Genomic DNA, 23047 nt, shown 5'->3' with positions numbered 1-23047 from the left:
AAAGTGTGAACTTTTCGCAGACAACATATGTTAAGTTGGTTTAGGTTTTCTGTTTGGATAATAAACGTATCTTCAATTCAGTCATGTCTTATGTGAGTGTTTTTCTCTTCATTAGTAATAAACTCGATAGTCTCAGAGTTTTGATAGCTTTGAAAACAGGGTCTCTAGTTACCCTCCCAGGATTACTGGGTCAGAGCTGTCATCTCTCTGCTGACTACTTTGGGGTTTCACCCGTGGGAATAATACCTTTTGTTCTTGATGTTTTTCGCTAGAAAATCATTTCATGGGCTTGGGAATATGACAAGAACTTTGATAACGCTATCACTCCTGGACAGTCTGGGGTGAATACAATTCAATGGGTAGACTCCATGGGGAACTCCATAGCGGTCAGCGGCGAGATGACAGCACGTGAACTAATGTAAACGGTCACGCGTGTGGAGCAAGGCGAGATTATAGGGGATGTAAATGAGTTATCCTTCCGAGACCCCAGTAATTTTAGAGCTGGAGAGCTTCACGCTCACAACTCGTTTTGGAAGAAAGTCGCGGAACGATGCCCTAAAATGGCGGCTCAAACCGATGTCTAGCTATGTACTAGACGTTTTTGTGATCTACCAACATACTGTCTTTTCTTTTAGTTTTGGGTAGGTTTGGGAATTGTAAGGTTTGGGAAGGTTTAGGGGTATTTATGGATAAGGTTGATGCTTTTTGTAAGTAAGAAGTAAAGAAAAGAGCTTGTCATGAAATTAAAGATGAACAGTATGGCGTGAGTGGCGCTGAGCAATATTATTTCCCATATCTTATTTCAACTGAGCATGAATAGAGTGTTATGAAATAGAATACTATTCATAACACTTCTAATGATATGCGAAACCGAAATACATTAAATTAACATATCCCTTGCGATTCAATGCACGCAGGCATGTGCACAAGGGTGTTCCAAGGGTATAAATACTGAGTCGAAGCAGAATAACACTCCTTTCGTGCTTAGTCTCAGCCAGCGGAGCAGTGAAGGAAGGAACGGCCCACCCTCCCACCCTGACCAAATTCGCGTGTGTCAAAAACACTGCTACCCTAAGCCAAGCTGTTCCAGCTTGGCTTAGACCGCTGAGCAATATTATTTCCCATATCTTATTTCAACTGAGCATGAATAGAGTGTTATGAAATAGAATACTATCCTGAAGTTTCGGGAAGTCCAGAAATTCAAGATGGCGGATCCAAGATGGCCGCCATTTGGCAGTCATGACGTACTCATAACGTCATATGACGTCATCACAGCTCATTGCGGACGTCAAAGAAAAGATCTTTGAACGTGCTATCTCTTCTCCAAGTCTCCTTGTCATAGCTTCCATACGAGGGCTTGTGGGGCGGAATCCGAAAAGCCCGCTTTAGATAAGGTTAAATCAGAAATTTCCTAGTAACATTTGCTTATAGGGATGATGTAGCCTCGTTTTTAGTTCTAAATACTAAACAATATCAACATTTAGCTTTTTTGCTATTGCCATTAGTTGCTACATGCGCTAGCCAATTACATTGAAATGGTTGCGATGAAAAGGCGAAACTGGATTTCAGAAAGGAGTACAGTGAGATGATTGGGTACACGCAGGGAAAGTCATCTATCAGCATTATCGATCCCACAAAGGTCAGTTCCATGTAAACTGCTGATGTTGAAATGGCGGCAGTGGGTGTCATTTACCTTGTGGTAGATGAAAGTACAGATGTGATTCCCAGAAAAAAAGTAAGCGTAAATATTTGTATTTTGGTAGAGGAACAACAGCGGGTTATGTTCAAGGCGCTCAGAAAACCAATGCAACCCACAGACAGTTGGCTGGTTGCTTGAGCAATGCATACCTGGGGTTCGACCACCCAACACATGCACTTCTTTTATCTGCCGGTCTTGTAAGGTTATCATTACGTTTGGTTATAAGTTATTGTATAATTTTGCCGTAAGTTCATTAGCATTGAAAAATACACTGGCCATGGTCAATGTAATGATCTATCGCGATCACTTACCATCAGGAGGGTCCAGCTTGACTCGTTAAGGTTTGAACTTTGCAAAGGAGTAGCAAGCATCCGGTTTGGATCAGCAATCGCCATCATCATAGTTGTTGCAATGGGCCGGGCGAGCGGGAGGCAACGATAATTATTTTCAAACGGCAGACTGGCTGATGCCATTCGTACCACAAACAGAGCACGCTTTGCGCTGGAGCATAAACGATAAAAAATGAAATAAAATGGGAGCGGAATATATAACTTCGTTATTAAATGTGTGCACTTACGGAATATCAATTTTAAACGTTGCATAATCTAATGTAGAGATTCTACTGTTGAGGCGCCGACACTCGTTTGGCAAATATTATCCCATCTCTGTTGTTTCTGTGCCTTGCTTTCATACGTCTTTCTTGTTTGTGGTAGAAACCATTTTTACAACATAATAACACGAAATTAATTGACACTCCCCAAAGGAGCTTTCCAGTAACAACTAAAAATACAGTAAAACTATACAACAATTACAGTAAATTATTTTTATAGTAATTGGTATCAGTATGGTTGCAAGTCGCTATAACATTACGTTTTAAGGTTACTATGCAATTTTAATAATGGCAAGGCAAAGAGATTGAATGATCAAGTGAAACTTGATGATAAAAACGTCGTCAGTAAATTAGCTCTTAATTTACGTTTAAAAAAAGCAAGTGTCACTCAGGCTTGAGGGAACTAGGTAGGCCTTCAATGCACTTAACGATAAAATGTTATCACGTATATCATCCAAGTACGATTTATGAGCTCTCTTGAGTTGCGCTCTGTTGAACTGTGAACCCAGATTAAATACAAAGACAGTGATGTCCAAAAATTAACTCAACCAACGTTCATTTTTTTTATATCCATTTTTTTTTTTTTTTTTTGCGCTTCTCAATAAAAAATAGATTGAACTAAGCCCATGCAAAGGCATCTTGGTTACAGTGTGAATTTGAATTTTTTGGCCGGTGATTACGAGGCAATATCGTAGGCTGCTTATTGTTAGTTGAAGTAATCCTTTTGTCAGTAACACGTGTCAAGAGTTGAGAAAATCCCATCACATTTTGAATTTTATAATCCATCATTGCCGAGTTATGAGACTAAATTTGTTTGCCTCGCGTTGCCAAAAGTAACGCGACGTCAAAAACAAAGTTTTATTGAAGCAGCTAAGTGCCGGCTTAAGCTTCGGGCGGAGTGGTGAGGATGTTATCCCAATTAAAGGTCAACTTGCAGAAAAAAACGGTCAGCCCTATAAAAAACGCTTTTTGGAAATTTAACCTATTTCACACAAATCATTCAAAAGTGAGGGAAAGGACTTCCCACATTGCTTCGTTCTCTTATCCTACAGTTTTACTGTAATAGCGCTTGAGAGTATAGATAAGCGGTTACAAGCGAGTATCCATTCATATGTGCTATACAAGAACAATGTGACAACTGGCGAGTGCCTATGGGATCTGCTGCATGGTCGCTTCCGAAAACAGATGTCTAGGGGAAGCTGATTTTGGAGTATGTATTCATTCTAATCAAAGCCCCGCATTAAGCTAGGCTGCTGTTCGCGGCTGTGTGTTTTCGCACAAGAAATTCCTGCCTTCCAACGCTTTCAGGTTTCGTTTCAGTTATTCTTGCTAGAGGTTACCTCCCCACCATAAGTTTCATCCTCTTCCCCCTTTTCCGTTATTTTTGTAGTCGCGTGCGTCAAAACAGTTGAATAGGATCGCTTGATGCGTTATAAAGGTGAACCTCCAAGTTAAACTATATCTACGAACTCCGAATGGTGGTAAACGCTTGTTTTCATACAACAAATTAAGCACAATACACGAGATTGTGTTTAAAAGTTAAATTTTTACTCGGTTTCCCAGACGTTGTGTAGTATGAGATATGTACTCTATATTCAACTTCGCAAAATCTGAGAAGCCATTTGGCACGAGTCTGCTGACGCTATTTGATGCAGTTGGATATTGAGTCATATGAAGAAAGCGTTTTGTTTGATTGGCTAAAAGTAAAAGTAAAAAGCTGAAAGTAAACAACTCGCCTACACCTCAAATTCGAGTTCAGGGGAATAAACGTTCGCTCTATTTTTTGTAAAAATAACTGCCACATGTTCACAAAGTACTACGGCGTTCACACGGTCTTTCTGAAGCTGGTATTTCTAATTATTAGTGCCAAAACGAGTTTGCCGGCTTGCTTTGTCGTGTCAGCTATCCCGAATTAGATTGCAGAGTGCTTCTGTCGATAGTCCCCCACGGAAATTGATGTTCCAAAGCAAGCTTCAATGGCCAGGTGTGTGCTTGTTTTTAGGAGGCATTCTATTATTTTACTTGTGTTATTAAATGTTCTTCCCAAATAAAATCGCTGAAACTGCTATTTCGAATTTCGACCTTTTAGACGAACGATTGAAATTTAACAAGCCCAACAAACACAATCAGTTAGAGATACTGGCCATGCTTTCAAATGAATTAAAAATATACATGCCATTTTGTTAGTTTCTTTTCTTTCGTTACTTGTTCAGGGCGGCGAGCGAGTAGCTGGAATTTTTGGTCTTGTCCGTGTCGTCTCTTGGAAGTTCGTCTTCGTTGTGGTAGTGATCCATGTATTTATCCGTGTCCATAGTCGAATAATATGAAGAAACGTTTTAATTTTGTACAGTACGCCAAAAACCTAAGATGACCTCCCAAGAATCACACAAACATTCTGTTACGAAAAATTGTTGCGTGACCGTATGCTAATTTAGTCTAGAATATTCATGCATATTTAATTAGTTTTGCATCATAGTGACTCAGCAGTTTCTGAAGCCGTTTGCGTATGATCCTGTAAATAGATTTATATTGTAATGTTACTTTATTTAGTTGCGCCGGAAAGTTCTAGAATCTTACGCTCATTAGTATATAAGCAAATCGGTTTAGCTTTTAGAGAGGTTGTTGTTTATGAGAAGAGAGTACGTGTTTATTGTAGTGTGACAAAGGTCATGTGTAAAGTTTGGCAGAGGCCGTGTTTATTGAAGTGTGACAGAGGTCGCGTGTATATTTGGCAGAGGCCGTGTTTATTCAAGTGTGACAGAGGTCGAACTGTAATTTACAAGCCTAGCGTGTGCTTGTTGTAAAGTTACGTGTGGAATTTACTACGCTCATTTGGAATAAATAACCTTGTTGTTGTTCCGACAACCCTGCGTTCTGTTTAGACTACGAACTATTCGCCACTCACAAAACGAACTCGTAACACATTCATCTCCCAGCTTCGCTCCTCTCTCACGTGACTCCAAACGACCAATGCCCATTGATAAAGTGGCCCAATTGTTCTTTGAAACAATAGGGCAGTAGACTAGAGAGAGCAAATATTCAGTCATGACAATTTAGGGACGATCTGTCCCCATCCAAATTTGTTAACAGAACATCAAGATTATCTTTATCAAAATACACGTGATTTGTTTCAATTTCTTCCTTCAAAGGAAAACAGTAAGTTTTATCTACGAAGTGCTGCATAAGCGTTTTAGAAGCCGTTAAAACTATGGCCAAATTGTACTTGGAACACATCCTAGAGTTAGCTTTGGATACCTCACGAAAGAGCAAAAACTTTGCATAAAAATCATTTTGTGATTCAGAAGTCTTTTACGAGCGCCTCAAATATCAGTTTAAATCGTGGCAAAATGACTGAGAGAAAATATCAGTTTCATAGGAAATGGCGTTTTTTGTGCAGATAGTTTAAAAGAAATCCACAAGCCTTCGACAACCGTCCTGTTGTCTTTAACGGATAGAAAAATGTGACTGTACATAGAATGAATGATAACATCGAACATTCTTACTCTACATTCTTTCGTATTCATTTTTCCATTCATTATTCATTCTATGTACAGTCACATTTTTCTATCCGGTAAAGACAGCAGGACGGTAGTCGAAAGCTTATAGATTTATGAAGTTTTAACCAGAGAACGTTTTATTATATTAAAAATCGGTTAATTATGTTTTAAGACATCTTTTCTCGGAAACAGGGAACTGTGTCATGAAAATGGTTCCCGTTATCTGCGCCATTATTACACGAGTTGTGCTACTTTCCCCTCTAACCAAGCTCCTTTCCCGCGACCCTCCTTGTTTTGTCCGCAAACGAGGCTAATTTTTCTGCAAAACGCGGCCGACAACAATGACAAACTCCAATAAACACTGACGCCAATCGTAAGCACAAGGATCAAATATTTGACATTTTCTTGTGTTTCTTTACCCTGTGCGCAGGTAGCATTTCTGAATTGTGCGACTTCTGGTTCGGGTCAAAATCCCTTACAGTCTCCTGGTTGTGTGTTGTTTTGTGCTTGACTCATACTCTTGAACAGGCTTTCTCCGGGAAATTCAGGCGCCAAAAAGCAGACAAGTGTTTTATGATCCAAGCACAGATTTATTGTTAATTCTAGAAAAAAATTCTGCATCAACACTAGGCGAGCACTAAACCGAATCTGATTTTATACCTCCACTATTCCTTGGTCTTTATGCGATTGTCTATCAAGAATACTATGTATTAACTTTATTGTTCCATTCACAACTATTTCCGAAACCGATTCAGTAAAACAAGTTTAAACTTAATCTCTGCAAAATTAACAAATCGTTCCCTGTTGTGTATTTTAGGTCAACAAACAAAACGTTTTCATTCCACTGCTAATCATAACTTATTTTAAGCTTGGATCCAGATCTTTCGTTCTTGGCTCTACACCCACTTGTACAGGGCGCTGTTTGTGTTGTATTTCGGGCTGTAATAATTTGCCACTGCCAAGTAAGTATGGCCTTTATACTCAAATGACGTCATATCGCGTGCTCCGTGTGTTGGAATCTCTTGGTACTTGATGAACCGCGCTCCAGAGGCCTGGTACACAACTGACTGTGTGTTGTGTTTCTGACTGAAATCATAGTAATTGGCCACACCCAGGTACGTTTGACCGCTGATCGCAAATGGATGCCAAGCGAGGGCTCCACGAGTAGAAATGGACTGAAACAGAACGAACTTGTTACCATTCCACTTGTAAATGAACGAGTTGGTGTTGTAGCTGCTTCCAGAGTAATGATTGGCAAAGACCAGGAATGTGTGACCATTGATGTTAAAGGATTTGACATCGAATGCTCCGTAAGTCTGAAGAGACTGCAGTTTCACAAAGTGTCCTCCTGACCACTTGAACATGGTGGACTGTACAGAATACTTCTGCTGGGACTTCCAATGGTTTGCAAAAGCGATGAAAGTGTCATTGTTTAGTACAAACGCCATGCATCCCATGGCTCCTTCAGTTGCTATCTCCTGAAACTTGTTAAACTTGCCGCTGCTGCTCCATTTGTAGATGACTGATTTCGTGGAGTGGGTTCTTCCATCGTAGTAGTTTGCCAATGCGAGGTATTTTTCACCATTTATCTTGAAAAAAGCGAAGTGGCTTGCTCCTTTTGAAGATATTCTCTGAAAGACGATAAACAGCTTTCCATTCCACTGGTAAATAACCGAGTCCAGTAGGTAGGTTCCATCATAACGATTGGCTACAGCGAGGAAATGTTTACCAGCGATTGAAAAGTACTCAAGACCAAAAGCGCCTCTAGTTTTCAGGGTCTGGTACAAAATAAATTTTCTAGTTGATTCGTCCATCTTGTAGATCATGGAGCTTGTCTTGTGCTTTCTAATGTCGCCATGGTAGTTGGCAAAAGCAAGAAACAGACTTCCATCAATGGTGAAATGTTCCACATCTACAGCTCCTCTAGTTGGTAAGTCTTGACCTTTTTCAAAGAAGTGAAAACCAGTGGAGCATTCTTAAAAGGAAAGAAAAGGTTGTATCATTAAGTTTCAGAGATTTTACATTACATTGCAATAATTACATCACTACATTAAGCCGCCTGTCTTCCCTCTGTTGGTTTCAGGAACATGTATTCAGACAAAGACTTCTTTGTTCAGTGTAACAATGTAAAAATGTGGCATTATAGGATTGTGACCAATAAAACTACATGTATATCGAGGTATAAAATTTGCAGAAGCGCGCCAAACGTATGCGTAATGATGGAATTAATGTGATGGTATACGTGAGAAAGATATCTAGGGTTCGTACTCTTCTGTGCTTTTAAAAACGCATGACTTTCCATGACCTTTGCAAGTTTTCCATGAAAAAGGGATTGAATTTTACAGTGTCAAAAAGCGCAGTGCTTATCTTGTTATAGGAAATTAACGCTCGTGCTAATTAAGGTATTGGAAATGAACGCGACTTAAATTAACGCGAATTGCAGGAAAAATTACTTCCCAATAAAGGAAATTAACGCGAAAGAGGTGCTAAAGTTTCAAAATGAGGGAAATTAACACGAATTATCTAACTCGTAGAAGTAATGATTTACACCTTCCTCGCGTGCGTACCAATTGGGGCAAGCAAACTTTTATTCATCAAACCTCTTAGACAATGACATTAAAAACATCAAATCATTGTCCCTTTTTAAGGCAAAGCTTACAAGTTTGTGAATGATGATTGTTTCGCTATTTTTAAACTCGTTTGATCTTGCAAAATCGTTTTTTAGGTAATTTTATTTTTTATATTATTTTTAATTTGCAGGGCCCCACTGAAAACCGCCAAGGCGAGTGGTCTCCCTTGATAAATATTATTATTATTATTATTATTATTATTATTATTATTATTAACGCATTGATATCTTGGATTGAGTGAAGTAAACACTTTAAACACAAGTCGTCATTTATTATTATTATTACTATTATTATTATTATTATTATTATTATTATTATTATTATTATTATTATTATTATTATTATTATTATTATTATTATTATTATTATCAATTACTGCCACAAAAAAGACAGAATTTGTTGAGACTACAGGAACAAATTTCTTTTAACACTTAGTGTAAAGATCCGAAATACAAACAATGTTCGTGGAATTGTTCCCCAACGTTAAACGTTGGGGTTAAGCCACAGAAACTGACAATTTCGAGCGTTCTTCACAGCGTCCATCATACCGGGGGATGTCCACCCTGATAAAACAGCGCTTTATCCTTTCTGAAGTGTGTCGAGAACTTGGTGCGAAAACAGTGGCAATAAAGGTCTTGGAAATTAATGCACCACTTAATTAAAGACGCGAAAATTAACGTTAACAAAATTAACGCGAATTTTTAAAATTTCGCGTTAATTTCCTATAATAAGGTATTTCTACTGAGTGAAAATGTGTTTCCTGGTTCCTTTTTGTTTAATTTTTGTCCAAAATGACTTTCCATGGCCAACAATTAAAAACACGACTTTCCAGATGACCTATGCGAACCCAGCGGATATCGTATTATTGAGTCAGTGACCGTCACAGGCAGTCCCGGAACAGAGAAACCTGAGTTCTCGCAGCAGGAATCAGTTTTCCAAATTTATAAATCAAAGCTAACTAAAAGAAATCTGAAGTGGGAAATGGAATTGACCTGAACTCCAATGTCAAAAAATCATAAAGAAGCGTTGATAAAATCCAGAATAAAGCTTCAACAAGTGTAGTTCTAGAATATTTCACTGAGAAAGAAAACAAAGTGAAAACAACTGTTTGATATGTTTAAGAACAATGAAACTGCGTAAAAAGTTCTGAAAGAGCCACCACCGTTTTCAAAGTTATAATAGGATTGTAAACGTAATGTAAGAGATAAATGTTCTTACCAGCTGAACAGCAAGCTGATTTACTGGTGAACCCTGAACCCTGAGATGCACAAAAGAGGACAAAAAACAGCTTGTTATACTGACATATCATCAACAGCAATAGCTAAAGCTTTAATGCAGTTGAGCAGAAAAAATGGATTGTTATACCGAACAGCATATTAGCTAAAGCTTCAATTAAGTTGAACAACAGTATACGTAAAGAAAGAAAATAGTTTCAAGATTGGATAATTATAGTAAAGGCCACCTAAATTTTCTTTACACTTGTTTATACTGAATGAACAAAGGCGAATAAACATTTTACCACGTTAGCGTCACATGTTCCCGGCATTCCTTTCTGCCCTGGTTGTCCTTTTTCTCCTTGTGATCCTTTGTCTCCAGGAGATCCTTTCTCGCCCTCAGTAAACAGAAAACTTAATCCTCAGTAAAATTAATTTCAATTTATAGTATTTTCAGTTGAATGTCAAAAGTAGTTGACACTTGCTTTAGTATTACTGTACTTTCCTGTGATATAAGATTGGTTAAAAAAATGAGCCACTTTATCAACCAATTAGAAATCAAAAAGAACCCACTTGTGACTCACTCACATGTGTTTCCCTGCACTTAGCCTATTTAGGTGAATTTGCTTTGAGTTCTGATCACTTTATTCTTTGTTTTGTGCACATTTTTAAATGTTGTGATCCGTTAAAGTGGTTATTTTGGCGTTCATTTCATCTTTCTTTACGTAAAGCCAATCTATCAATGGCACTATTCAGTCATCAGGGTTTTACCTTAAAGTTTATAAGTATGTAAGTAAGTAAGTAATTACCGCAATGTAGGGTTATTTAATCACATATCACATATCACGTAAAGGCCAGTGCTATTAAAACTAGGTGGCTGGGTAGCAGTCATTTAACTGGACAAACCTGTTGGTTTCGTTGTTAGAACTGTGAAGTTGTTATACACGGACCATGTATATTTTGGAGGAGTTGTATTATTAATTTTTGTAAACAGCAAAAACTATTCCTGCATAGCTTTATAAGATGCAGAAAAATAAACCACAGGCACAGGGAGCAAAACGAACCAGAGGAATATCAAAGCAACATGGCGAAGAAAAATTCATATTCATGAGACATTTAGTACCCCAAATTTGCCTACAGTGAGCACAATGTTAAATAGAACAAGACATCCTTCAACCATCTGTACAGGCTCTTTTGTGTAGGTCAATTTCATTTTAAAGAAAATAATAAGCTACCGTAAGTGTTTCTTTATTTGACCAAAAAAGCTAAATGTGCAACCTTATTACATGTATGTTATTTGTGATCAGCCAGTATGAACTGTTGTTCAACTTATTAGCTCTTCACTACTTACTATGGAATATAGTCTACCAGTATTTTTCAAATGCCTCGATAAACTTTAAAGTGCTACAACGACAAAACTTTTGCATATCCTTTTCTCTTTAGAATTTGAAATAGACAATTACTAAATAAGTACCATGATGCCAATTTTTATCTCAAAATTAACACTGCTAGTCCGATTATTTTCATAGTGTTTGGTTTTTCCTTACTGCCATTATTCGATTCGCAAATGGCCAGGAGCAAGCAAAAGGGCTGGGACAAGTTGAAACCCCTGGAAAGTGTTCAAGTCATATGCACAACGCTTAAAACCAATGGGGCTAATTTTCCTCTGTTTTACTTTCAGAGGAACTGGAAGGAGAAGATGACAAAAACGACAGCTTACTGTAAAATTATAACTTTAGAATTTCATCAAAGTTAAAATTTTTCTTTTACATAATTATTAACGACAAAATAAAAATACCTTCATGGAAGCATTCCCATCCTTTCCTTGCATTCCCAATTCACCTTTATCTCCCTGAAAGATGAAAAGAAAAATATATGTCATTACTAATAATTATTAAAAGAACAGCTTCTGTGAACAGCTTCTGTGAAACATGTAAGCTTGGAAAAATTCTGCTCGTAAATTGCCGTACTATGCTTTTCGGCAGTATTAGTAAAAAACACGTGATGCATTGCGACGTCTCGGGCTCGGATTTAGAAAAAGTAGTAAAGTCTCGGTCTCGGATTTTAAACTAAGGTCTCGGCGTCTCAGCGGGTCTCGGATTTTACCATTCTATACCCCTAAAAATGTCCACGAGCCACATGGAAAGTTGGGCCGAATAGAAAATTGTGACGTCATCTTATCCCTTCACTTCACTGAGAATCATCTTATAATAATTATAATTATAATTATATTGTATTGCATTGTATTGTATTGTATTGTATGATTTAATCTACAGTATATTAAATATTACTGAACAAAAGAGAGTACCATTTAAATAAATTGAGCCACAGCAACATTCCTTAGTTTGTTTCCAATTTTTACTTTAAGGACGGTGCCTACTAATACCGAAATATTTTTGTGTGATTCATGACTATGCGGGAAAAGCAGATCTTAGCAAGGCCTATTGGAATCCCAAATGAAAATTGGGGGTATTAAACCACGCATTTTTCAGAGATAATTAAGCAGTAATATGTAAAGCAATGTATGGGATTTTTTTCCTAAATTGAAGTTTAATTATCTCTGAAAAATGCATGGTTACCCGCAATTTTCTTTTGAGATACCAAAAGCATTTGGTAAGTTCTGCTTTCTCCGTATAGTTTTAAACCACGCAAAAATATTCCTGTATTAGTAAGCACCACCCATAGGAAACCCGAGTTTTACACTAAAAAGTGGTTGTACAAGTAGGAGAGTTTACCAAGTGTAATAAATTAGCTCTGTTTTAAATAACAGCCTACTACAGCTGTATGCACCTCCTGGGGTGAGCCTTTAAACATATCCACCGGACAAGGCATGTGATTTACATGTAGTTCTTATTTGCTTGTTTGCAAATAGTTCAAAATTATGTAACACAATAGGTTAAAGATAGAAGGAAAATATATATAGCCAACAATGATAAGTTGTGATGTGTTCATCCCACCCAATGATTGAAATAACAATAATAATTAATATTATCCACATTAAAACGAAAATTTAGGACATTTCATTATTGAAGTACTGGAAAAAAAATTGACTACATCACCATTCACTCCATCACGTCCATCTTTCCCTGTGAAAGAGGAAAATCAAAATGATATTGACACCCACATCAGTTGATTAGAAACTTTACTGTCAGTGTATTTGTCTTCATACATGTAGGTGTGAATTTTAATCAAATATAATCAATTCATAAAAAAGTCGAGTGAAAACGGAACAATACTGTATTGCTAAATTATAAATCAGAACGTAATGTAACGTAATGTGACACAAAACAAAGTAAAGCAGCAGGAGAAGACCTGAGACAGGGCGAACTTTGCAGGTTTCAAAGACAAGGAGGGTTCAAGTTATTGGGGGTAAAATTAATAGAAAATGACCTGAAGGGAAACGAAAATTGCTTTGAGTTAACTGAAGGTTTGAGGTATTGAGGGTTTGAGTTACCAACAGTAAACTTATAGTCAATGTAAGACGGAAATCCAGAAGAAATCGATTTTGGTTTTGAATTCAAATAATAACTAGCATAACAATGCAAGCATTGCTTCGTGAGTGAAGTTGAGTGAGCAATATACTGTAAAATACAACGAAATTTAAAAAATGCAAAATTATTTTAAGTCAGAAAAATTACAAAAAGTACTGCCACTGCAAAATTAAAGCTGCCATTTATTTAACCAATAGTTATCTGTGCAGCACAATTCTAAACAAAAACTAGATTCCTGAAACATTTAATAAGGCTCAGGTTACATACAGGCTGTAAAAGTACAGCCTACATTTATAAGTATTTGATATGTTTAATAACACTTTTTTTGAAGTTATTGAATACACACCATTTTGCCCATCTTTTCCATCCTTCCCTGCAAAAAATTAAAGGAAATATTATTCACAGTAAAAGACAGATGAAAACTACAGAACACATCAAAGGGTAAAACACTGTCACACTTGGGATCTATAAGTCAAGTAAACCTGGTTCTTAAAATTTTAATCCACAGACACAGTTCATGCCACTGTTTGCAACAATTATTCAATAATTATAGAGACCTTGATAATGGAGATCACAAGATAATTTATTTTACCAGTATTTCAACAAAAATTTCTAAAAAAAAAACCCTTGGTATTTAGATGCAGCAAGTAACTACAGCACATTGTACCTTTTTAACCAAAAATAATCTACCGGTAACCAAAAAAAAGGAAAATTAAAACACTGGAGCTCATAATAGTTGGGAGGGAGAAAGGGAACAGGATCAGCAATAAAAATCTTAAGGTATAAAGAGGGTGGAAAGTCAAGAAAGGGCTGGTGAAATTAGTCTCTCTAAAAATACAGTTCTAAGCAAAATTGTGGTCAATTTATTTTGTGGATATCACAATCTTGAGTTTCCACGAAGCCATCTCAAAGTCTCGATTTTTTTTACATATACAGACTGAGAACAAAACAGGATTGTAAGTTCTGCTGTCTCAGAAAGTCTTACATGTAAATATTAAATAAAATTGGCCAATTTTGTAAAGAAGGTGAGGAGAAGGAAAATAGAAAGAACGGTTCCAAAGACAGTTCACAGGATATAAAACCCCCACATCCTTAAATTCTGTCTTGAGCATATGTCTTCAGCCAAACTGCAGGCAGAATTCCAACAAAGGTATGTTAAAGGCCCATTTCCACCTTTGATGCATTGCACGCCGCGATTTTAATTTCGTGCAACCCGAAATTACTGAAATCCTCCTTATAATACTCTTGAAAGAACCTTTCATTATTGTCTTCTCCAAAACAATCCTATACATAAACTTTTAGTTCGCGTATTGTAAGTGCATTCCCCGCTTATCCTGGCATATTTCCTCACAGTACTTTTGTACGTATTCTGTTTATTTGTAAATTTTGCCATTTGAAGTCAAAGTTAGAGTGGCTGACAAACAAAAACAGTGGTTACATTCTGCCATCATGTTGGAAGACAAGAGTTACATCTGGGAATTAAAAACTAACCCCTCCCCCCCTCTGGTCCCCCCATAAAATAACCGACAACTTAAGAAATTAAAAAATTCTGTCATTTTTATACAAAACAATGTTCGGTTGCTTTGCAGCTGAGAGAGTTTTCCACAAAACTGAGGCACAAAAGTAAAATGTTGGTCCTATATTATACCTGCCAACTTTTTCTGAGTCAAACGCGTGAGATTTCTGTCTCGTCATGACCAGGATTTCCGAAAACGTCCGAGCCATTTCCGAAGATTTCCGTCGATTTTCCGAAGACTTCCGAATGTTGCCGAGAATGTCCGAAGATATTCCGATGACCTTTGAACACTTACGTTTCAAACAGATTGTAGACATTTAAAGGCTTTTGCGATTGTTATAAAGAGCAAAGAAATACTACATAAAGAATCTGAATTGAAATAAAGTTTTTTTTAGAACAACTCGTCCGGATTTGTAAGTCAGGCGTGAGAAATTGTCCTCGATGCATGAGATCGCTGTCTTTAGTCCACAGGCCTGAGACTCGCGCATAATGCGTGAGAGTTGGCAGGTATACAATATGAAGACGTGGATGTAAATGGAGAAAAAAAGAGGATGGACTTAGGGATCAAATGGTCAACAGTGACTTGTAAACAACAAATCAAGAGGAATTGATTGGTCCCTCAGCATAATAACAATATAAAGATTCTCAATTTACTTACCATCTTTACAGCCACAGGCTTGAGAAACAGCTTCACAGCTTTTTGACTTGCTTGTGGGTACATTAGCCTATAATTTCAGAAACATAAAAGCCTGCATGAACTCACGTATGTCACCAAATGATGGATAAGATTCTGTCATTATGATTATAAGTTTACTTTGTTTGGCAATTCAAGAAATCGATTGCATTGTAAGGCAACGCAATATTCTCTCACTTAAAACATAACGACATTCCAAAACGACTAGAACAAAAATAATCAATTCCTCAGTGGTGGAGGCAAAAATTTGCACAGTCCTACATAGCTGTACATAGTCCTTACTTGGCACAAGAAATCCCGCTCTGAGTATAATGATCAACCAACAATCTTTGACCACGCAGCCCCTAATCCTCGCCAAAAATCGCTGGAATTATACTTGGATTCTGAAGATCAAATTCTTTTCACTTATGAACAGTAAACAAACGTAAATTTCTTCAAAACCTTTGCAGTGCTCACGGCAGCACAGGTTCTTTGCCAGGCGTTCTACAATGAGAGGAGACTGGACAACGAATTTTGTGGGGAGGAGGAGAGGAGAAGGGCGCAAAGTGCTACCCTACCCAGGGGACTGGATAGCTAAAAGCATGCTATAAATTCAGCTTATGAGTTGGCATCCTCAATTCTGGATAAATCAGTTTTTTCTCAAGTTTTGCATTTTGCAATTGAATATACCTTTCTAGAAATAGTTCCACTTTTAGTTTAAAGTGCGACAGTGCCAAAATTTAGAGGTGGGTACACGATAATAGATTTTCTCGAAAACAAAAAGTGCGAGAAACCACTTCACTGACCGCTTCCAAAATTTATAGTTAATGTTATACATATGCAACTTATTTCCCAGGCGTTACCTGATTTACAGACTTCCTCTGCTTTTTTCCGAAAGAACCGGCCAAGAAAACGCCTAACGCGAACACGAAGAACAAGCGAAACATTTTGATCCTCTCTCCTCAGAATTCAACTGGTAATATTCAACGTGTAGCTCAGTAAAAAGACTCTCCGCTCTTTGGGTAGTTTGAATGATGAACGCGAAAATTCAAGTTGTTGTTTATGATGTTTACATAAACAATTAACGAGGGTGGGTGGAGTGGGAGGGTGAAGAGAAAGGGGTGACCTGGGGGTGACTCTGAGTGATTTCAATAGTGCCGAGTACGGAACTCAATCTTCTTTATTTGATTCTTTGTATTTTACACCTGAATGACCAAATACATAACCCTTTTACTTTTGATCAATGTCAACCATAAATTATATTATTTCAGCTTAGAAACTGAGACCTCGAATGCGAAAACACTTTGTCCAGTGTGATGATGTGTCATTTTTATTTTTGTACGGGAAAGGGGGTGGGGTGGGGTGGGAGCAAGCATGTCAAATTAACCATGTTTCAGCAAAACGAATTGAAATAATTGTAGATTATCTGGATTATGATGAAGTTGAATTCAAAGTTAAGACACAAGACCGATTACTCAGGAAGAATTCAAGGGATATGATATAGATGTGACAAAAAGGCTGCCTGACTATTCAATTAATTTTGTCGTGGATTTTTTCCCGCTGAGTGCAATATCAACAAGGCAACTAAATCGCTCACAGAACTTCACCCCAAAAATTTAGTTGGCTTCTCTGAGCCTTGGTTTTAATTTTGTGGCGGGTAAAACGATTTCAAGAGACAGGAAAAACCTACTGATAATTTCTTGTGTTGTTCATTTATTGCGCTTCTTAGTATGCGAACATTTATTGTGCCGCTCCTTCTGGTAGTTTCAATCACAGGAGATCGACGATTGAAAGTGACTTGATCAGCTTAAGAAAAAGTGGAGGACAAGATCTTAAGACAATGCCAGAGTAAACTTTGTTGTTTAATTTATAACTTGGAATTGTTCTTCGTAAGAGATCAGTATAACGCTCAAACTCGACAAACAAATGTCAGTCTAAATTGTTCCGCTCAAAAAAGTTTGTTAATTAGCTCTGAAAATTTTATTGATAATTAATCAAATGTTACTAAAATAAGGAACAGGGAACGATGAACGGGCATCGGGGAATGGGGAATGGGAAGATTATTATCACTTGTTTTTTAGATTAATTGTTCATAATGGGGAAAATATATTTTTCAGTGGCGACTATTGATATCCACGCTTTTTTTAAAAAAACGTTAACGTTCTGCGCCAAAATAACAGGAAACGAACAAATTGATGATAACATGTTACCCTGCCTTTTTTCATTTCACATTCTGAAGCTAAGCAAGTAGCGAAAAAAATTTCATAGATATTGTTAATCAAATTTTCTGAGGTTGGAATCTTTTTGGTTACCATCAAAAATCGTGGCCTCGGTCGGTCGTCACACTCTAAGGACGAGATTGCTTGCAGAAAACCCATGGAAGCAGTCATGAGGTGGTTGCATCACGCGCAACCAATATTTATGCAAATTCACTTGAAACCTGTGGAATTCATTAATTGCTTGGCGCTTCTACTGGTTGTGAAAGTAAAATAATTTGTAAATTATATTTGACTTTTCAGTTTCGCTGCAACCACTTACTTGAAAAGTGAGGCAAGTACATTGTGTCTGATCACAGTTTATCTACTAACCAAACCTTTATTACTTACGAAAAATAAAATGACAGTTTTTTACAATGGGTAGCCAACTGTGGGTTTGTTTGTTCGTTTGTTGAGTGGTGATTTGGATTCTGAAAAATTCAGGCACTTGAAGGAATGACTCCTTTGAAACTCCCAATTTATTAATGTGCAAACGAACATGAAATTACTTTTTAATTAAATTATGTCAAGAAATGTATGAGCTATCACCAGTTGATGAAACGAATATAATTTGGTGGTGTTATGTGTCAAAACAAACTTTAATTATTACTATTTTTAACTCGTCTACACTAAATAATAAACACTGGTTCGGAAAAGGAAGCATCGAAAATTGCAAACTGTCAACTCTAAAGGTGGTGGCGGTCGCCTACGAGAGGTGGTCGCTTACTAGAAGGGCCAACTACAGCTGTATAGTGATTTTACTGAGGACATTTTGTTTTTTTTTGGAAAAGTGGTCGCTCAAGAGGACAGGCAGCCCAAGCTAAATATAAGAGAACCGTTGAATTATAAGGATTTGTATGGGAATGCAACGGCCAAAGCCAACAAGAAGAACGAGCGAAACCGATTTTCATACAGGAACTCAGAGATAAAAAAAGATCGTGTAATGTTAAAAAAAAGTGTTGCTCTTAGTTTTTCTTCATCATATTGAGCAACACGAAAATACGAGATTGAATACCTTTTGTTTATGATGTTTGCATCATTTTCCTACACTCACCACTGTCAAAACAAAGTTGTCTGCGGATAAGTGTTGTGGACATATTTGTGTGCCACTGCTGACGAGCAAGAAACAGATGTACTTTGGCTAAAAAATTGCTATTATCGCCTTAACTATCGATAACTATCTGCACAACATTTCCTAGGAAACTGATATTTTCACTCGGTTATTTTGTCAGGGTTTCAACTGACAGTTGAGGCACTCATGCAAGACGTCTGAATCACAACATGATACTCATGCAAATTTTTTGCTCTTTCGTGGTGTGTCCAAAGCTCACTCTGTTAATAATAATTCTAACGGTATCCAAAAGGCTTATGCAACACTCTATGGATAAAACTATGAAACACAAGAGTTTCCTTTGAAGATAGAAATTGTTTTACGTCAAAACAAAGAAAATCCAAAAATTTACAGTCCATAAAGCACCTACCATTGATGAAATAGACGAGCTAGTAGGTTTGAACATTTTACCAGCAAATGTTATTGAAAATTTGTAACCGCCGAGACAAAAACAACAACATGAAAACAGCGGTGATGAATAAACCTCCCAACCAGAAGCAAGAATAAAAAGAGCAACCATACTAGTACCCAAAAACGAAAACAGAGCATTGTTATCCTAGCTAAGATGCCGTGGAGATTTAGAAATTTGAAAGAAACCAAGCGGCGAAGAAGACTGAGTCTGCCGTTCGGCGCTACGACAAGAAGATCAAATTGACAAACCTGAGCCATGAAAGAGAACGCAGCAGCGCTCTTGGAGCAATTTTTTCTAGAGATAAGAGACATCAGAAAAGAAACAGATCCTTTTGCTTTGAAAATGCCATAATTTATTGGAATTTAAGTTCATTGTTATTAACCGTGGCCGCTTTCACGCTCAAGAAAGTCTTTTAAAAACATTTCTCTTCATCGAATTTATAATCACTCTTTTTTGCTTACCTTCAAGGAAAAAATTGTATCTGCTGTACCATGGTACATGTTCACCTCAAAAAATATTATAAGTGGTAATCGTAACTTGGCTACGATGTAACAAATTATCGGTTAATGTAAAGAAAACGACTTATCTTATTTTCAAACCTTGGCAGAAGAAATGTAACCACTACTTTTCCTTCTCCCTTGGTGGCCAACTTTTAACACGAACCAACGCTACTAAATTTCTCGGGGTATATATTGATGAGCACCTTACTTGGAGAGATCATATCAGCTATCTATGTAAACAAATCTCTAAATCAATTGGAATGTTATTCAGGTCCCGCTTCTATCTATCCTCAAAAACTAAACTTACTTTGTACTACTCGCTAATTTATCCTTATATTACCTATTGTAATTCTACATGGTCGTCTACATACATAGCTAACTTAAATAGAATTTGTTTGCAAAAACGGGCTGTGCGAGCTATTACCAATTCAGACTATAGATCACATTCTGCTCCTTTTTTCTCCAAATTAAAAATTTTAGACATTTATCAAATCAATACGTTTCTAATAGCGAAATTTATGTACTTTTATCATAACAACCTTTTGCCTCCTTTGTTTTTCAACTTGTTTTTGACAAACAGTCAAATTCATGGCTATAGCACCAGAACTGCCAACACCTATCGCGTGCATCACTGCCGAACTAATCTGAAAAAATTCACAATTCTTTACCAAGGCCCAAAGATCTGGAATTCCCTTCCTGTTACAATCACTTCTCTGACAAGTTTTCCCAACTTGTCAGAGTATAAACTGCTAGAGTTTTTAATAAAATAATCACAATGAATTGGCAAAGCCGCACACTTGTTGCACAAACTATATAAGCATATATTTTTTAGGTACGAGGTGGCCTCAACTATAAGCCTGGTGGTTTCTAGAGGTCACCTCGCCATACATTAACCACTCAATTAATTGTAAATATATTAGAAAGAAAGTCAAATAAACTTCAAACTTCAATTACGGATATATAGTGACAGAAGCTTTGTAAACTCAAACGAAGAGAAATAAGAAGATCCCCCCGGATCGCGATAATATTCTGTTAACGAATTGGGATGGGGACGGATCAATCATTCCTAAATTCTCGTGATGGATATTTGCTCTCTCCAGTCAGGCTACTGTACTATAGAAGACTTTCAGACCCAGCTGTTCCAAAGACGATTTACGCTAATTAAAACAGAAGCGAAATAAAATTAGTTGTTTCTGGTTCAACGGGAATTTTAACTGTTCAAAGTTTATTAAAAATATTCAAAGTTTAAAACAATGGACAAAGTAGTAATTCCGAACTAGTAATCCAAAGGTGATTGGTTCGACTCCTGTTGGGAGAACTTGGATTTTCATTTCCTAAGTATACCTGTGTCACTGATTGAATCACCCATACATCATTCTCATGTATTCACCAGCCTTAAAATGTACCAGCACATGTATTTCATTGTGCATATATGTGCCACACATCGACATTCTATTCAAATCAGAGCTATGTAGGATGTTTGTCCCATGAACCTGGTTTAATGGCCTTAGTTCCCACGAGTCTCCCGTAGCTAAGTGGTAGAGCATCCGAACCCGTAATCGGAAGGTTATAGTTTCGACTCCAGTTGGTAGGACTCGGATTTCATTTTCCGAGAATGCCTGTGTAACTGGCTGAAAGAATCACACATCATTCTCAATGAAGTAACTTCTTCGCCTTCTGGCATCGCCAGCTTACTCGTACCCAGTTACTAACGTGTGATTTGGAAAATAATAGCAGAGGTTTGAGACACTTTTTGGTGAAACTAAATGAACAAGAAAACTGATGTTTTTCAGAGAAGGGTCCTTACGCTGCATCCGGATACACGAAGATAACTAAAATCTTCGCAAGCTTTCCATAAATATTTTAGCCGCAGAGTTAACGATTAAAAAGGACAGTAACCCCTTACAAAGATTTTAAAACTTGACCGACGCATTTCAACGTGTAGGTGTGTGGGAGCACTGATCTGTCTGGAGCGCCGTACTGAGCAAACTCGATCTCAGGGAACCTCGTCTAACCAACCCCACCCGTAATAATGAATGGTGAACGACTTTCGGTTACGACAAATTGTTCTTGCGTGACTAGCTAGCGTGACAGCTGAATTTTCTTAATTCCTGGTTTCAACTTGGCTACTCTTCGCTATGTTCTTAAGAAGAAAAGGTTGGTGTCACGTTAGTCAAGCAGCGATATTTTGCCGTCTTCTGTTTCGTAAGTTTAAGATTAAGGAGGTCAGAATCAAAGTGAACGGGTTCTATATCGCTCAGAATCTACAAGAAAAAAAGATCGTCAAAACGACTCACGATTTTACTGTATTCAGTAAACTACAATCTTGTCAATCTCGGGCAGCTAGACAATTACATAACCTTAAAATGCATGGCCACGTACGATTTATCAGGATTCAGTTCCGAACGCCAAATAACTTTGATAGAGGTGATAGTAAAGAATCCAAGAGGCGAGAATTTTCGCGGTCCAATTTTGCTCTGAGACTATATATCGGTTCTCACTTTTTTGTTCCCTTTACCACTGTGTAATTTCAAAAATGTGGGCCGTTTTCTGCATCGTTAATCTACGCAACAAACCAAGAAACAGTCATTTACGTTTTACATCATCACGCCTTGGAAATGGGGAGCTGTGTTATGAATATTTTTCCCGTCATCCGCCCTATTATTCCAAAAGCTGCGCTATTTTCCCGCCTACCGTGCTCCTTTTTCGCAACCATCTTAATTTGGCCTCGAGCGAGGCTCTTTTTTTCGGCAACATGAAGCCCATAACGATGACAGAGTCCAATCAAAAACTGACGCAAATCGTAAGCACATTTGATGAAATATTTGACATCTTCTTGTGTTTCTTTACCCTTTTCTTATCGTCTCACCCGAAGCAAGTCAGGGTAGTGTTTTTACTTAAGGTTGATTTTTTGTTTTCGGTTCACTCAAAGTCTTGAACAGAGTTTCCACGCAAAATTCAAGTGATAAACTGCAGACAAGTGTTTTATGATCCAAGCACAGCCTTAATGTAATTCTAGCAAGTAATTCTGCATCAAAATTAGACAAACACTAAACCGAATCTGATTTTATTTTGTCTGCAAGCGAGGCTATTTTTCTCCAAAACGCGGCCCGCAACGAAGACAAATATTCGACATTATCTTATGTTTTTTTACCCTGTGCGCAGGTAGCAATTCTGAATTGTGCGACTTCTGGTTCGGGTCAAAATCCCTTACAGTCTGCTGGTTGTGTTTGTTTGTTTGTTTGTTTTGTTTTGTGCTTTAATCAAACCCGTGAATTTATAATATTATAAAATTGACGGTAAACCGACGTCTCAGCAATACTGCCTTCTTCAGGGTACAAAACTACCTTGAAGAAGGCAGTATTGCCGAAACGTCCGTTTAAACTCTCTTAACAGTGTCAATTTTTATTAAAGAAATAAAAAACGCGCCGAGTGCATT

The 23047-nt window shown here is 37.4% G+C and overlaps 1 protein-coding gene across 3 annotated transcripts in view; it reads right to left on the bottom strand.

The window, feature by feature from the left end:
- Positions 1-6030: 6030 nt before the first annotated feature.
- Positions 6031-23047, bottom strand: part of LOC146462344 (thrombospondin-type laminin G domain and EAR repeat-containing protein-like) — a 45060-nt gene continuing 28043 nt past the window's right edge. Inside the window, exons 4-6 of one of the 3 annotated variants that reach the window (XM_085085905.1) lie at positions 9949-10048; positions 9655-9687; positions 6031-7781 (exon numbers count right to left, since the gene is read on the bottom strand). In XM_085085905.1, the coding sequence (XP_084942031.1) occupies positions 6703-7781; positions 9655-9687; positions 9949-10048 (1212 nt within the window). In that variant the 3' untranslated portion in view covers positions 6031-6702. The remainder of the gene's footprint in view (positions 7782-9654; positions 9688-9948; positions 10049-23047) is intronic. The other 2 variants (XR_014857179.1, XM_085085903.1) reach the window with 2 other exon arrangements.

This window comes from Pavona decussata, unplaced genomic scaffold (genome assembly GCF_977016875.1).
Source record: "Pavona decussata unplaced genomic scaffold, jaPavDecu1.1 SCAFFOLD_190, whole genome shotgun sequence".
Classification (NCBI taxonomy): Eukaryota; Metazoa; Cnidaria; class Anthozoa; order Scleractinia; family Agariciidae; genus Pavona; species Pavona decussata.
This window is presented reverse-complemented; position numbering and strand designations above follow the sequence as displayed.